The sequence below is a fragment of the Pyrus communis genome, chromosome 17, assembly GCF_963583255.1.
Source record: "Pyrus communis chromosome 17, drPyrComm1.1, whole genome shotgun sequence".
Classification (NCBI taxonomy): Eukaryota; Viridiplantae; Streptophyta; class Magnoliopsida; order Rosales; family Rosaceae; genus Pyrus; species Pyrus communis.
The window spans coordinates 13,405,288-13,423,281 of NC_084819.1; the positions used below are offsets into that span (position 1 = coordinate 13,405,288).

A 17,994-nucleotide genomic window follows, 5' to 3' on the forward strand; every position below is an offset into this window, starting at 1 on the left:
TGTTAAGAATAACTACCTAAAAATGTTAAAAAAGTGCTTTTATAACTTCTTTTCCGTGTCTTTCGCTGAAAGCGCAAGGGGCCATGAGCAGTTCTTTGTATTTTCAAACTTTTAGCTATGGAAACTTTTAACGGATCAAAGGATTTATCGACACGCCCGACCGGAACAACTAGAAATCTCTATTAACAGCTCCACAAGCCACTCTCCCTCCCCCCTCAGCTCTTTGGAGATAAAAAGAATGCTTATAAAACAAATAAATAAATAACACCACAAACACAGAGAGAGAGAGCGATGGACCCGGCAGCAGCGGGGGCTTCTCTCCTCAACTGCTAAAGCAAAGCATGCAAATGCCACTACCCATAAATCAGTGGCTCATGAATTATGGTTAAACTTTTATGTACACCGTTTGATGGACAACCCCCTGGTGAAGATAGTTCGCAGTAGAGACTTCAGACTTCAGCATCATATCGAACTGTACATGCATAAAAAACGGAAGGAACAACCTGCCGCCAACAAACTGGTATTCCCTTGGGACCAAATTTTCAACCTATGGAGAGGGATACCCAAGCATCTGCCACTGTAGGTAACAAGATATTTAGTAACAATACGATTTAACAAGCAAACTACGAGCAAAGACGTGTGTAGCGGTGATGATAAAGAGAACAAAGAGTGTTCCATACTTTTCAGAATTGTAATAGTTAACTTATAGCATCACCAGTAGCCACCAACCTCAATGTGCAGTAAACTGAACCGTTGATCCTAGGTCCAGATTTATTTTCGGAAGTGGATATTATCTGCTGCTATCAAGAATCCTTTGCCATCAATCTCTGTCAACATATATGCCACATGAGATGCCAAAATTAGAACATTCAGCATCGTGAATAAAATCTGATTAACATCGAACTTGGTAACATGGTGAACTAACATCCATTAAGTGCATGATTTTTTTATACCTTGAAATCCAAACTAAACCATGAAGAAAGAACCAATAGTAGTTTGTCCAAGAACCTTGGAGCTTCGATCAAGGCCATGAGAAGCAACCTACCATGCAAATCATAAACCATTTATCATAAAACTTAGAACCGAAACAAGAAATATTTTCAATTGGAAGTTTGGAAAATATAAATTAAGGATGCTTCTATATGAACTCGCAGACAAGGCTCAACACATCCCCTTCACTTGAGAAATTTCAACACAAGGTATAGCCACGAATCATGGATGGTGGAGTGAGGCAAAGGGCTCCAAGTGGAGGGTAGGAAAGAGCGTGAGATCGCGCCAAATTTTTTCAGATTTATTTCTCAATTTAGTAATAAGGGTACAATGGGAATAACAAGATTACCACAAACTGTTAGTGACAATGGGTTTCTTCAACATTTACTACATTAAAGAAAACATTATGCAAAATTAAGAACGCAGCAAAATATTCTCACCAAGTAAGTTAAAGCTGCATAACGTTCCTCGTTCAAGTACAGCGGCTTTCCTCTCTGCATTTCAATATCCTGCAATAACAAAATTTACATTATCATACACAGAAGCATAAATCCCTATACATCAACGAATGCACTAAAAGCACAAATAAGAACAGGAGCGTCCACAAGTGCTACTTCCAACATCATCATCTTTTTGTAACCATTTTACATTTTCTTTTTTAGGGTTTTGGGCTGAGGGTAGAGTAAAACTGCAAAGCGACTTTCTGCATTTTATTCAGCAAAACTGTAAGCGATGAAGAAAGGGGGAAATTTCTCTTCTTTATTGACACAACAATATTGCAGGGTTGGAGATTTGGGCTAAACCACACTATGGGGTAGCCATAATTAGGTATTTCTCATAGGAGTTGAACCTAAGACCCACTTACAAGTGGAGAGGAACACCGCTAAACCGCAGTTCCAAGTGGCAGAAGGGGAAAATTCCAAACCGCTTGAAAGGAGCTCTATGAAATGCAGTATCAAATAATCTTTTGCTTCATTCTATACATGTGAAACTCCAAACTGAAAGAGGAGATATGCAACTGTAGTGGGTGGATGGCATGGTAAGAACATCCTCTAAATACCCATAGCTCATTCCTACTCTTGCCAAAGCAATAAAAATAATGGGCGTTTCACAAGTAAGCCCTTGATAGCATAAAAAAGATCAATGACTTGCTAAAAGCTCCTATAACGCAAAATATGCCTAAGTACCCTAGGATCAAACCTGTATGACCTCTGGGATCAGAGCACCTAATTTGTCTACCCTTCTGGAAATGTTCACTAGCATTGCTTTCCTTGCAGGGTTTTCCAGAAATTATCATAAAAATGCACTATCCTTTTGAGAAATACAAATAAGTATCGAAAAAATATTACCCACCATTATCTTCTCAAATGCTTCAAACTGAGAAAATCAAGTGGGGTAAGATGGATGTACATGGGCTCACCAGAATATGGTATGATTTGTCATTTCAAATTGTTTACAAGGGAAGACGATGAAAGAAACAGAGGAATAAAATTGCTGCGGAATATACAATAGCAGAAACCAATTACCTCTTCTCCAAAAGCATCCAAGTAGGGTGATGGCCAGGGAGCTTGCCGTGCAGATCTTTGCAGCAGAATTGTTGTCCTCTAGATTCACACCAAAGAAAATTAATCATCTCCGCAAACAAGAATAGGGGTAAAAACAAAATTTAAAGATCTAAAAGATGGGCTTCCAAACATAATTATTAAAAAAAGTAACCACATTGCATACCCTGATCAACAGAAATACCCCAGTACCAGAACCACAGGACACTGCATGAGTTTGGCATCCACTTTCCCTAAGATAAATTGTCAAGTTTAGCAATGATGGAGCAATGGGGCATAAACATGTATTAAATGGAAATCTATCCAATAATAACGACATATATTGGTGACTATATACTTGCAACATGACTTCCAGCTTGGATTGCATAATCTCCCACAAAGCAAGCACAATGCAGGTTCATCAAGAATATTCTCGCAATCAGGACAACGCTGTTTTATATACCTGCAAAAACACAATCTTTCTGAGTAAACTTTAATTCTGGAGAGATCCTTTTAGAAGACAAGAACTCCAGTAACAAACCAAGAAGCAATTCAACTAACCTCTGCAATATGTCCTGGTAAACTCGGGGCAGACGCATCAATTGGAAGGGAACTGCAGGGCTACAGTGCATGCTTCCTTGAAATCTTTGGACCTCCAACTCCTTCCGAAAATGATGGAACCATTTCTGAGCTATTGAACGTACCACTTTATCCTTAAAGATAACATCCAGTGTAGGAACCTTGAACATGCTTTCTATTTCTTGAACATCATTTAGATTCACTAGTGCCACATAAGTGGTGTCCATCATGTCACCAATGGCATGAGATCTATCCAAGACATTATACCTTTCATGGAATGGTAATCGGGAACAAGAGTTCAGCAGCTTCAACAGCAATGCGCACCTCCGCAAATAAGGGAAACTCAGGCTGCAAACTATGTTCTTAATATTACAAGAAGAGCCAATATAGTTTGAAACGAAATATTGCTGGGTGGCTCCAGATTCTTCCATAAGTTTAGATATGTCAGTAACCAGGCAATCATCAATACCTAATCCACTAATGTCACATTGATTTTTCCCACAAAATGTCATTATGCCCTGCATTCACATTTCACCATAATGAATTAGGCCACTAGATGTTTTTAATGCTATCTAAGAATTATGAGAAAAAAGGGAGAAGTACCGCTAACATACCTGAACTACAGAGACAACATAAAATAAGTGCACTAGGGATAACAATGAATCTTCACATGATAAAAATTGGTATGGAAGACAAAAAAGAACCCACATCAATGATGAAAAGGGATCACGAGCAAGGACAGGATCAGAAGCTCGATTCCAGAACTGAATATCAGGATATGATACCGCTAGATCAACATGTTCCAAGATACGCAGCATAGCACCTGCGAAACATAGCATTGATGAGGATTTAACTGAATAAAGTAAAATGCTTCAATGTTTGGTAAAGCATAACACCTAAAATTTTGCACATGTGAAACTTGAATGCTTAATAGTTCTTTCGTGGCTTTCAATAGGGTCCAAGAATTCAACCAGCCACAACATGCTCCATTATACGAATAAATAATGCTACTTATCCCAGATTTCTCTCAACTTTTTTTTTCCCAATCAGACATGATATATACACCAGATCATTGCATTAAGAAATGCAGAAATGTTTTAGAATCCAATGTGATGTAAAAAGTTGGGCTCAACAGCAGTATTAATCATCTAAAAATCACTTTTGTAAAATTCATCTTTTGAAAGAAAAAACAAGAATGGACAATAACTCTTAAATCTAACTGTCTTATTACAGTAGGCACACTATTTGTAATTTTGAACGGTCTGTGACTAGTGAATCAGATAGCAAGAAACAAATATTCACAGAAAGTCACTTGAAACATATGAAATAAATGGCTTTTACTGGTAGCAACAATACCTTGTCCACATGTTTCATTGCCAACGTCTATGGAAACTCCAAATAGAATAGACTCTGTAAAGCTTTGAATTCCTATAAATCTCTGAAGGACATGAAGAGAATTCTTTATTCTGCTTTGGACTATTTTCAGCAACAAGGACAAAATAAATCTACTTGATTCAAGTTCCTTATACAGTGTACTAAGGCCATAGCTTAGAGTTGCATATTTCCCACCAGAACGAGCAGCAATTTCTGTTGATACTAGAGAGTACTTAATTGTGTCCCACATAAGCATTGGGTGGTTGACCCTGGCAGATCCTGATAACTTATCCTGTTTAGACAGAAAATACATCTTACAGAGCAATCGAAAAATTGGTTCAAGGTCTGAGGTCATTCTTCCACATCTCTGAAGGGGGAAACCTTTTAGATTTCCAACCTTCCCAGATGCCTCTGCTGCAGATTGCAAGAGAGCCAACCCTTGTTGAAGCTGAAGAGAATTAATTTCGTCATCTGATTTGACTGATTGACCAGTAGCATGCGATGAACTAACACCTGAATACAGAGGCTCCTTAGTGACCTGGAGAAACTCTGGCAATGCGGGCAAGACAGAATTTGCAAGTCGACGGCATACAGGGCAGAGAAACTCCCCCTATGGGTAAAAGAATAAACATGCAAAAGGTTAGTAATAAAACCCTCATCTATTCACTGCAGAAGAAAAGAAAAATATGCAGGGAATCCAGGTACCTTGTCGGGATCTGCAATATGTCCCCCTTCAAAAACAATTCTTCTGAGATACCTGCACGAACAGATAAGATGGGACAGGTTAGGCCATTTTCACTAAAATAGTAAAATGTCAACAATCTTCCAGAGCAACGTATATGATATATCTGACTATTTTTCCTTTAGTTGTTGCAATGCATCATAACCACAAAAGCAGGAGATTTCATTTTTTAACAACCATCGATTTGGAAAACTACACCATAGCCCCTTGTAGAACACACCATATAAAGAAAAAAAAAATAAAACTGAATGAAAATTGAAAAATCATCAAGGCAAGATTAAAGGTTCACGCAGGCTTCTCAAAGAACAAGGCAATTCCAATTGCAAGGTTAAAAGCAAGGCCAAAGAGATTAAGAAAGATGTATTCTGAAACCATCTTTTCCAAAGTTTCTGCTACTGCCCTTCCAAGTTCATTGAACAAGGTGTAACTGCTTTCACTAGTAGTCAATAAAACAACAGAGAAGGCATTCCCTCTTAACAAAATATCTTAATAGAATTTCTCATTTTAAAAAGTACAACTTCCACTGTTCATGCGAATAATAAAAAATATATATATATAAATCCATAATTAAGATTAAAAAGTGATCAAGAATTCCCAACCAAAATTACTAAGGATTGAAGATTTCTCTTATTGAAAGGGAGGACATTTTGCCGCGTGAAAGATCTTTACAATTCTACTTTCCTAGGCTGTTCAACATATCCAGGTTTCATAATATTTCTAGTGTGGCGAGTTTTGCTGAACATTCTTTGAATTGGGACTTTGGCTTTTGAAGGAATTTGCGTGATGTGGAATTAGACGAGTTGTCATCTTTCTTGACAAGTTTGGATCAGACTCGCTTTCTCCTTTCAAGGGCTGATGCAAGAAATTGGATACTTGATTCTTCAGGAAGCTTCTCTGTTAAATTTATTGCAACTTCCTTCTCAAAAACGATGCAGATAGGGTTTTTTCAGGCTTATGGCCTGTTTTGGAAATCTAAAGTAATAAAGTGAAGGTTTTTACTTGGTTAGTGGCTCATGGGAAAGTTAACACTTGTGACATACTCCAGTAACGGAGACATAGTTCATGTCTACAACCTGATTGGTGCATTTTATGCATGATCATTTGTTTCTTCACTGTCCGGTGGCCTTAAATCTATGGTAGAGAAACATAAATTATCAGGAAAGGGGAAGAAAATCAAGGTCTTATGGGGTTGTATAGTTTCAGCTATGCTTTGGGTCATTTGGATGAAAAGAAACAAGCTGATTTTTTAGGACAACGAACTCAGTTGAAGGGAGGATCTTTGGGATAAAGTTTGGTTATCCCTTTGGGCATCGGTTACTACAAAATTTAGACATTTGTCTTCTTCAGAAATTTAGCGTAACTGGATTGCTGCTATTAGTTAGTTTTGTGTTGTTTCGCAGTTTCCAAGTGTCAGGGTGATGTTGCTATTTATCCTGTTTTGTTTGTGCTTTTGCGGACTTCTTGTCCGGTCTTGTATTTTTATTGTTTCTTTGCAATAAAAATTTGTTTCTCCTTCTTAAAAAAAAGGGGTTTACCTTTCCTTCAACGAAGATAAATAACGATCAAGGCATCCCTGATGTACAGCATGTCCACAGGAAGAAAGATAAATTCCATCACAATCTGTCGGGCCAAACCCGTCATGTGCTGAAAGACAAGAAGAATCTACTGTCACCCTTTCATTAGGAGCACTTTCGGAAGATGAAGGATTCTCTGTTGTCTCTCTAGAAAGAGAAGCTATATATTTTCCAAGTAACATAAATTCAGCATGCTTAGTTTCTTCTTGATCCCCTTCAGGAGTTGAAAATCCCTTATCCTCTAAAGGATTAGAATGAAGCATCTTATCACGCATTTCCTTTTGGATGGAGATGTACATATCATCTTCCATAGTCTCAAATGTATATAAAGTATTTTCCCTTTCATCATTTGATTCACGTTGCACTTGGATATTCCTTAATTCATGGAACCAGCCCTTGAGAAAATCTATAAGAGCGTCAACATCCCTAGGTTGTCCATGACAGGCAAATTCGGTGACTGCATTCTGAACCAAATGTCTACAAGGATCAGATGGCACAAGTTGTGGTCCTGAACCACTTGATAAAGTGTTTAATCCGGATTGATCATTCACCTCGTTTGTGGTAATAGAGATGTGCTCCTTGTCTATCCAACGTGGTTGCTCCCATGACAAGGGACCTCTTTCTATGAAACTCAAAAGTCTAGATTTCTGAAGTAAAACCAAGTAGGATATCGGATTTCTGGAACTGGGATCATGACAAAGAGAGCAAACAACTTGTTCAGACTCTTCCAAATCATCTTCAACATTAAGTTCACAAACCTCTTGCTCCGATTTTGAACCCTCGTCCACAGTGGAATTAACACTGGCCATAAACTTGGATTGTTCGGCTCTCATTTTTTCCAATATGGCAGCCTGTCTCTCTCTGGCTTTTGCCTTGCGCTTCTCAGAGTCAGAAATTGAACCTGAGGTCTTAGCGTCAACATTTGGAGAAGATTGCGACACAAGACCAACCACTTCAGGTGCAAGTTGTAATATGGTCAAACATCCGGAATCAATCTCTACAAACTTCTTTAATAAACTTCCAATTAAAGAAGAGAGGTCACAACTTCCAGCTTCCAAACAATTGTTGACATTCTCTTTCTTATACATCCTCATCAAGATAACAAGAAGTGACAGCAAGCTTTGTTGACCAGCACCAAAGTATCGTCCTTCATTGATTTCTTCCCCAGCAAAAGCTAGCATGGGAATTGCATCTCCATTATAACAAGACTTATCACCAGCTTCCTTATGTTGAGAACAAATGTCTAATGCTAACGAAAGTAAGTGCAATGCAGTTAACAGAACACCATCAGGAGCCCGTGACTCACTTGATTTATCAGAAGAAACAGCATAAAACAGCACAGCACGGATAATTTTAAGGACTGCTTTACATGTAGCAATTCTAGCTACCCCTTTGAAAGGAGAATAAATCTTAGTCCATCTGGGTAGCTGAGTGGTCAATGCAGAAACACCATGAAAACGCAAGTATCTTTCTTCAGCAGCTTGCAGATCCCTCGAGTTCCAACGAGGGTAGTACAAATCCAGTTCTTTCCAATATGTCCATTGTAGCGAATAAGTCCCCTGATTAAAGCCAGAGGGATTGGAGTACACGGCAATGGATTCCAAAATTCCATGTAGCTGATCAGACTTGGACAGATCACGAGGAAGAGATTTAACCAATTGACTATGAGTGCCATCCGCAATGGCTAATTTATGAACCAACTCTCTTTTCAAACTTTCAGCTTTAGTTAGACCACAAAATCGCCTTTCTTTGACTATTTGTATAATAAGAGTGAGCATTTCTTGCACTAGAACAGTCTCATATTCACTAGAGTGCTCAAGGTTCAAAGAAAGGTAACTGGACAGGCCAAAGCGTTCTACAATTCTGTTAACATAAGGATCAGCTGGAGCCAAGGCAGCACAGCATTGAAGTAGAAACAGATCAAGCTCCAAACCCTGTTCAGACCTGCAATATTAACCATATGATAAAGAGTTAATCCTGAAAATAAAAGGAGGAAAAAAAGAGTGAAAAGAAAAATCAATCATTACAAGAGATGTTTTCCCCCTAAAATGCATGCCACGGATGAAGCATAAATCACTTACCAGCGAACTGAACGATACCACTCACAAGATAATAGGGCTGCATCCCCATTTTTCCGCCACATTCCCGCATGAACCTCAGCACAAAATACTCTGATCCGAAGGGGATGCTCCATAACAAAGGCAGAAAATCCATACGGGTGGCAGCCTCCCAGAATATTTCCAAAGAAGTCAGTTAAAATAGCTGATGATGAATTTGCAGAAGTAACGCTAGCCAGATCTGGCACTTCACCAAAACATCTTCTTAATGCTTTCTGTAAAAGCAAGGAAAGTAAGCGATGTAAAGGAATGTGAACAGATATATCCTGTGAACTAACATCATATGTTATGTCTGGCCAATCAGACAAACTCAATACACGTAGAGCATCTAAGTCCGTGGCACCATCTACTTCCATAGCACTATCATCAAATCCTGCAGGATTGCAGGCATTGACTGAATCAATGTTGTCAGTAACCATCAAATTATTCTCCTGCCCTGCAATTCTGCCATTCTGGACGTCAACACTCATATTGCAATCACTACGTAAATGTGATGAACACTGCTTGCCATGATCTTCACTAGAACTGGCAAGTCTACCAAAAATATATTTTCCTTTCCTGATCTTGGATAATGTTCTCTTCAATGCTGAAAAATTGCTAGCAGAGAAATTGCAAGTACTTGGAGAAGATGCATCAAGAAGAGTCCTGGAGGTATTATCACCTCCCAGCCACTTCTCAATTGCCCTCAAGCACTCATATGTTAACCACATCACAGATGGTGGAATCAACAAATCAGAAAGAGCATCTGATTTATCTTCAGAAACCTTGGACTCACACGCAAATGAACTACTCCCCACTGCACTACATGCAGAACTTTCCTGGGACAGCCGTCCTACTTTTGAATGTCTTAGGCTATCCCTGTCATCCGTATCCTGCTTATATGTTCTGAAAAAAGAGTCTTCATCCATCTTGTCAATAGCTACAGAAAATGCCCCATCCACCAATAAAGAATGAATGTTGGCAATTGAATGACCTAGAACAAACGGCAGATGCATATTCTCACTTTCTTCTTCAATGTGCAGGCCTGTTTCCCTTTTTTGAGGGTTCATGCCTTGCACGAAAGCCAAGAGTCTCATCCAAGTTCTTGAAATATTTTGCTGGTCATGAGTTACATATTTGGGCACTGTAGCATGGCTCATAACAAATCTAATATCTTCAATCACACGAATTGTGATCTCATACAAATTTGAAAACTTGGTAACCTACAAGGCATAACCAACCATTTTACTACATGAGACCAAAATAAATGGGAAAATATGAACTTTTATCAAACAAAAGAAAGCGCATCAGATACTCAAACACAATGATCTGGAAAAACAAAGAAAGGAAAAAAATAACCAGAAAAAAAAAAAAAAAAAAAAAAACTGAAAGAATTCCAAAACGGGAGCATAAAAAGTAACCTAGTTAGAACACCATATAAACACGACATGACTTAAGATTATAACATAACTATACAACCTAAGTTGCCAAGTTATCAATTCCATAATGAAGGTGGCAGTGACAAGGAGGCAATGTGCAGAGGAATAATGATAATTTTGCAACCTATAGAGATACATAAATATTATATAATATTAAGTGAGATCAGTGAAGCATTCAAAATACCAACAATTGTCCTTCCCTAACTAGATTTTTAAAAGAAAACAATTGAATTAGTGGTAAATTAGTAAAAGATCACATTTGGAACTAAAAAAAATTAAGTAAAAACTCTAAAAATTGAAGAACCCAATGTATTAAGATTTTTTTTAGAAAATAACAAATTGTAAATTCAACTTTTCAAAAAAAAAAATTTTTAAATACGAAGACCCAATTGGCACACACGTGGGCATGTGCCAAGGGGTTAGTATAGCCTTAAAGGAAAAAAAATCAATGCATTACCTGTAAACGACCGTCATCTCCAGCACAGGAAATGAAAATATCTTCCAAGCATCCCATCAGCATAGACAGCAGGTTCATTTCTTTCACAAGACGAGGTGTTAAAGTTGGCACCGTGAAGATTTGAACAGAGAATGCAAAGAGCAGTGGATACTTTTTTACAGAAGGGTGGCTTAATTCCTTTCTGGCTTCACCTACAACAGCTGGGTAATAACTCAAAAATACTTTGGCAAACTCATATTTGAAAACAGGTTCTCCCAGCAGTTTCAGTAGCAACTCATGCAGCCTTTTCGTAACAGTGTCATTCAAAAACCTTTCTGCCCTCATAAGAATCCCTAATAGATCCCCTGATGCTAAAACCGTCTTGGATACAAAACTTAGCAAACTCTCACTGTACTTACAGAATTCTAGTAGCATCTCAACCACGAAAAAAGTTAACTCATTTTCAACCTTTCTACGTTCTCCAACTTGGTCACTTGCTCTAGCATTTTCCCGCCAGATAGTTTCACCAAGAACCAGCTTGGTTTTCCATATATCAAAGAGGCAATCAAGAACAGGCCCTACAATGTTTGCAATCTCCTTTGGAAGAGGTTGTATCTGTTCCGCACCTTTATGATTTGAGCAAAAGCCTTTGCGCTTCCATGCTGTAACATCACCACAATCACAACAACCACCACCAGTATAAATAACTGAATAATCATGATCCTTGTGGTTCCCATTCTGAAAGCACGGAACACAAATTGCACATGTTGGATCATTTGCACATGTTCGGCATCTGTAAGCTATATCGTTATGTCCCCAAACAGCTCCACAAATACCACGCTGCCCAACACTCATTTTGGAGAGACTCTTCAGGGCTGACTTAGGTTCACCCTCAAACATCAACCACTGCAACCATGACATGCTTTCGTGGAATTGACTTTTCATGCTTACACCTTGTTTCTTAGTCCCTGGTTTTGCTTCACTTAGAGCTACTTCGTCATCAGCGGGTAGTATAGCGGAAACCAGTTCCGGTATCCGTTGCTTGTTATTCTTAATAAAAGCAACTAACCCACGTTGGTATTCACCAAGAAACTCGTTTGGCACTCCCAGTTGAGCTAGCCTCTGCATAAATCAACAAAAACATAAATGTGAACCTTTTTTCTGAGCCATATCAGTAAAATTACGATGCGAAACGAAAGTAAAAAAAGTACATATACATTAAAACCTAATATGTTTCCCAGAAATTTCACTCAATTACTCAAACGAGTATTACGATATCAGCTCTAGGAAATGATCAATAATTCCAAAAAATTTAAATAAAAATAAAAAGGAACAAACTTTCAACAACACTTAAACAATTAATTGCATCCCAACATCTATAATTCAACAGATTAACTGCTGAAAAAAAATACAGAAAATAATCAAAAATTGGATAATCAAAAGCAGAAAATTCATACCCGCACGATTCGATCACGATGCTTGATGTGCGTGTATTCAGGAGGCAAATCGGCTTCCATAGTATCAGAACTCCAGCACCGAGCAATCCAATCCACGCAGCACAAACAACGCTTAATCGCAGAGCCTTCACTTCCCAGGATTACTCAACAACCACAATAATTAGTGCAATAAACTCTAATAATTATTCCTTATTCGACTGCCGAATCGAATTTCGCAAGCCCTAATTCACCATCTGACAGTTGAATATATACAAATAATTGTATTCAATTCTCTCTCTCTTGGCGGTTTATGCAGAAGAACTCGAAGAATCTATACGGAGACAGAGAAAGAGGACTTGGGAATATAAAATTGGATATTTGTCCAGATTGCGTGTAAAATTTTGTTTTTCGCAGTTAATTTTTGGTGTTTGCTTGTTCGGCTGGATTTTTAATTTTTTTAATTTTTAATTGTTTTTTTATACTCTGCAGCGGTTGCTGTGGATGTTCACAAATTCATATCATTTGTGTTTGGATAATCTTCAACTTGTTGATGGGCTGTGGAGTTGCAGGCCAGCCCAATTTGAGGGAATGAAGAGGCAACGGAGTTTGGTGGATAACACTAACAGGTCGGTCAGCCCAACTTCGTTGTAGGGGCGTCGGTGGCTGGAAGAGCATTCGCCCATGCACACAATATTATCTCTTTGTTCGTCACTCCGCTAATATTGGTTATAAGAGAATTTTATTTTTAATAGAAAAATGTAAATTTGAGATGCAAAAGTTAAATTTATGTTCTTTTTTATATTTTAGGTAAATGTAAATGAAAGTTTTATTTCAATGGGAGGGATGGAATTTGATATTCATTTAATTTTCTCTCTTTGATTAGTGAGACACTTCATCAAAATATGTAAAAGAATGTAAAGTTAGGTTTTTATTTATATCTTCCGGAAGATGGAGAGTCTAAAATCTGCCAATGGAGATTTTTTCAGCAAAGAAAAGATGTAAAATGTCCATTTCGATTTATCTCCCCTTAAAGAGGCCCTTGTGGAGCAAGGAGAGAACATTCCTAATCCATGTAATAGGAAATAAAATCCTAATTTTTTTACAAAATAAAATCTTCTAAGCAAAGGAAAATAACACAATTCAATTTGTTCTTGGATGTTGACTCACGCCAACACTTCTCCTTAAATTGGAGCATATATGCCACAAAAGTAAAATACCATGATGTAAATCTTCTACCAAATAACCTAAATTTAAAGTCATATGATCATTGAATTAAATATTGTATTTATTAGTAGAACTATATTCGTCCATTTTCTTCATTACAAATGAATGTCTTAATGGTTTTGGAGTTGTCTAATTTTTTGCAAGGATGATGTATGACTGATGAATTAATATATAGATGATTTGAATTGTTGGAAAGAGTTACATAATGAGCACCGAAATGTTTCCCTCAAATGAGTTTATTTGAGGGTTCCCTCAACAAAATGAGACTTATATGTGTGTGTGTGTGTAAGGTACAATGTTACTTACAAATCATTTTGCTTTCTATTAGTTTCTAATTATCTTAATTCAAATCATTTTGCTTTCTATTAGTTTCTAATTATCTTAATTTGATTTTCCTACATTAAATTCCTTCACCTGCAAAGCGTGTGACAAATATTTCTTTCAATTCGAATAGGTAATAGAGAGATAATAATTGAGTAAAGTATATAATAACGTCTAAATGCGTCCAAATAATGACCGAGATATACTTACCAAATATGTTTGGAGGAAACATAACTAGATAAAGGAAGAAATCGAGAACTGATTTCCTCACTTCTTTTTTTTTGTCCCTTTGCACATTTTTTCTAGCCTGTAAATTAAATAAATAAATAAAGAATAAAAAGACAAAAATAAATGGAGGATTGCAGAAAGAAAAAATTAAAGAACGAAAATCATTTCCCAAAACTGAATCCCACACACAGAACTCAATCCATTGTTTATTTTCAAACTTGGGCATGCTGGAGCTTAGAGAAGAGGGGGAGATGTACGGGGCGCTCGCCCTCCTCGCTGGTGAACTGGGCCGAGAGGTCATTGGTCCGGCTGTGGTGTACTGGGCATGAGAGAGAGAAAGATCTAGGTTTGGGCCATGGGTTCTAGCTTGCTGCTGGGTTCCTAGGGTTTGGGCCCACACTGAAGGAAAGAGAGCTGGGCCGTGGGGCTTAGCACTGAGGCACTGGGCTTTACGATTTTTTTTGTTTTGTTTTGTTTTTTTTTTTGCAAAAGTGACGAGTATCCTCCACCTTTGTACCATCAAGGTGGTTCTTCCGGCAAGGTAGGCTACTTCAAGGCTGCACATGTCAAGATCAATTCTGATGAGCTATTTCAGGATTTTCTTGAGATGTACAAGCATGTGATTCCGTCAGGGGTTTGCATTAAGCGGGTGAAGGATGATAGTGGCCAAGAACCGTGTGGCGGGGTACTAATGCTAGGAAGAGGGTTATCAAATTCCATTCGTATTACTTTGTGTTGGGATATAATTTTCCCATGCTGTGTCTTTTCCAGGAGGTGATATGCTCCACGAAATGCGCGCCTACTCAGTGCCTCCCGAATGCAGTCTCTGCGATGGTGGGCTTCTTAAACTTGAACAGGTTCTTTGATCTTGGCTTGACCATAAATGAGTTCTGGTACTTTTTCAAAATTGGCCACAAGGAAAGCGTGGGGTAGTTGAGGTTCGGAATTTGGCTCAACTCCAAGAACTTCGGCGAATATGAAGAAAATGCACATCGCCTTGGGCATTCCTGTTAACTACAATGAAACGAGGGCTGTGAGAATGGACTGGCATCATAAGATAGCTGATGATTATATTAAGACTGATTCCTAGAGAAGATTTTTTTTTTTCCCTTTTCCTTTGGATTTAAAGTTGTTCCCCTAAAATTATTATAAGTACCCGAGCCACATTGGGAGACAAATGCTTGAGGTCTAGGAAATGAAAGCTATGAAATATGAGGCATGAATAACATTGAAGCAAATTGTTGTAGAACTGGAGTTGTAGAAAAAGGCAACACATGTCCAGATGATTGACCAAGATCAGATCCTAAAGCATAAGGTTTTGTACCTGAAGAACCACCAACATAAAATGGAGAGCCAATAGTATGAGCATGCATGGCAGACATGAGAGAAATCTGTCTAGTGATCTCATCTAGTGTAGATTCTTTAACCCTTAGTTGTGATAGAAGTTCTTTAAACGAAACCAGATTCTCATGACCACGTATTACAGCTTTAATGATGTTAAACTCAGGGGATGAACCTCGCAATGCTACAATAATAATGTCCTCATCAGATATCAACACCTCACTGCAGCCAATTGATCCCTAGCATCTTTGATTTTTTGCAAGTATGTATCAATATTCTCAGATCCCTTCTTAATGTTTTGAAGATCAATTTTCATCTAAACAATGCTGGTTCTGGTCATATTGGCAAACCTTTCATGAAGACAAGTCCACATTTCTTTCAAGCTTTTGCAACCAATCACACAAGACAAAGCAGTAGTGGACACAGTGGGAGTGATGAGTGTCATCAAAGCCTTATCATGAATCTTCCAAACTTTATATGCATCAGTTAACGTTTGTTCATTTTCTACTATGTCATTATCCGAATCAGAATCAGCAAAACGTGCAGGACAAGGAATGGATCCATCAAGGAAGCCACAAATTCCATTGTCTTCCAACAACAATTCCAATTGAAAATTCCAAGTAACATAATTGGAGTCATCAAGTTTGACTGTGACAGTGTTACTCACACTCAAAATCAATGAGGAAATTGGAGATTGTGTAAGAGCCAATTGTGCAGTGGTAACCATGTTTAGACAATTAACACATTGCAAATCTTGAATCACAAACAAAACTCCACAGAAATGACAAATTATACCACAGACAATTCCAAAAAATAGAACGATCTTAATGTCATAGTAGAAAGATTATGCAACAATTATTAACTACACAACGTTAATGCAGAAGTAATATCAACTCGACAACCAATTATGATGAGCAACAACACAAGATCACCAAAAATCCCCAAAATTCTAAGGTTTCGCAAGCCACTGACTTCGAAAAACAGCGACTAAAATCATAACCACAACTAGAACATCGACGAGCAAGAAATCACATCAATACTGAGAGAGTGGAAGCAAGAAGGATCGTCAGCTGATGGTGTTAACCACACCGGCGAAGATACCATGTCAACATTGCAAAAAATGATGAAATCTTAGCTACGAAGGAAGAGAGAATAAGTCGAAGAGGTTTAGAGAGAGAAGAATATTTTCCAACTGTATTTTCTATTTCTGTTAACTTAATTATTACAAGGCATTCATACTATTTATACTCATACACTCTCATAACACCCTTCACTAATATCAATACAAGTGGCACCCTCTACATAACTGAAATGATAAGATACAAATATCCTTATATTCTAACAAAGGGTACCCCAAATGGTTAATCATGTTGATGGAACAAACTATGGATTGCCCGATGGATGGACTGTGGAACAAAAGTCGTGGACCTCTCTAAAATATTTGGGAATAAAAGACATGGTTAGTTCGATTATTAATTCTAATTTTTTCTTTATGTACTACAATTTTTTTGTTTCAGATCTTACTTTTGCTATGTTCATTTGTATGACCCTTTTATTCTTTTGCTTCAGAAAATATTAATAAATGCCATCCCGAGATTGAAAAGTGCAAAAAATAGTTGGTGTTTGCAATGGTTAGTCTTGAATTTTATGTACCACAATCATATTCAAATCCTAATTAGTCAATAGTAGCCAATTAAAATAGGTTAAGTGCAGACTTTCCTTCATCGTCAAATAGGAAAACAATTCATATCGCTAGTAGTAGGTGCTAAGAAATGGATCAAGGAAAATCAAGGTGAGCAGCCACATAAGGCATTCCAAGTTGGTGTTTCCAAGGTGAGCTCATAAGTTTACTTACATATGAAGAAATAATTTTATTCAACGAAACCTTAAAATTTTAAAGATCAAAGGCTGTTATTGTTGACATGATGACATTCACCCAGTCATGAACGGTTGATGTTTTTGTATATTGTTCTCTTGCAGGCTTCACAGAGTTCAAAACCTCCTCATGTAGCAGTAGAAGGAAAAAAACAACTAAACATATGCACTTTGACTTCGCACACCCACCAGAAAACATAACATGGGTCTTAACTGACACTGAGACTAATGGATGGAGGCTGTATGTGGGAGATACCATGGTTCCTGATCTGGTAGAGAATGTTTGGGCTGATAGATTTTTATCTGCAAGTTTTGGAAATGTATAAAGCATCTTGCTATTATTCGAAAAAAATAATGCAAAATAAAATATAAACAGATCTCGTAATTTTGTACAAAAAATCTTAAAAACAACGCGCTTCAGTGGAAAATTAGGCAGAAAATAATGCAAAATTGTTGTAAACATTCCTAGTTTAAGTGTGATTATGTGAATTCTAGATTAGATTTTATTCTAGTTATCCTTTCCTATTGTATCTTGTATTCCTTGGGGATGAAGGAATATCTTCTCTCCTTTTACTACTATAAATAAAGGCACAATGTAAGAGGGATAACAACATACATTCCCCTACAATTCTACAAACGCATCTCTCTCTTTCTTCTCCTTGATGCCGGCCTTCTTTAACCTTGTCAGATAAAATAGACCACAACACGCTCCTACCGCTATGCTTCAGAATCGGACGTTGAAGAATTTTTCTGCATCAAACCAGTTCATCCATATCACCACGCAATCAAGTTCTTCCA

The 17,994-nt window shown here is 37.6% G+C and overlaps 1 protein-coding gene across 2 annotated transcripts; it reads right to left on the bottom strand.

The window, feature by feature from the left end:
* Positions 1-228: 228 nt before the first annotated feature.
* On the bottom strand, positions 229-12,669 carry LOC137721798 (E3 ubiquitin-protein ligase PRT6-like). Of its 2 annotated transcripts, none has more exons than XM_068460810.1 (15): positions 12,229-12,669; positions 10,793-11,893; positions 8,882-10,119; positions 6,762-8,744; positions 5,190-5,241; positions 4,467-5,094; positions 3,725-3,933; positions 3,093-3,628; positions 2,890-2,994; positions 2,719-2,785; positions 2,517-2,594; positions 1,431-1,499; positions 954-1,041; positions 730-827; positions 229-577 (listed from the first exon to the last, which is right to left on the bottom strand). In XM_068460810.1, exons 1-13 carry the CDS (start codon positions 12,286-12,288, stop codon positions 967-969), a joined length of 6,201 nt encoding a protein of 2,066 aa, XP_068316911.1. In that variant the 5' UTR covers positions 12,289-12,669; the 3' UTR covers positions 229-577; positions 730-827; positions 954-966. The 2 variants fall into 2 exon arrangements, with proteins under 2 accessions (XP_068316911.1, XP_068316912.1); XM_068460811.1 differs by having other exon boundaries at positions 681-827.
* Between the last annotated feature and the right edge of the window lie 5,325 nt (positions 12,670-17,994).

Coding starts and splice junctions, on each gene's coding strand:
- LOC137721798 (XM_068460810.1), bottom strand. CDS start 12,288: ATGGAAGCCGATTTGCCTCCTGAATACACGCACATCAAGCATCGTGAT. Junction 3,934..4,466: donor CAATGAAACATGTGGACAAG/GTATTGTTGCTA, acceptor TATGTTTCGCAG/GTGCTATGCTGCGTATCTTG. Junction 3,629..3,724: donor ATGTTGTCTCTGTAGTTCAG/GTATGTTAGCGG, acceptor ATGTGAATGCAG/GGCATAATGACATTTTGTGG.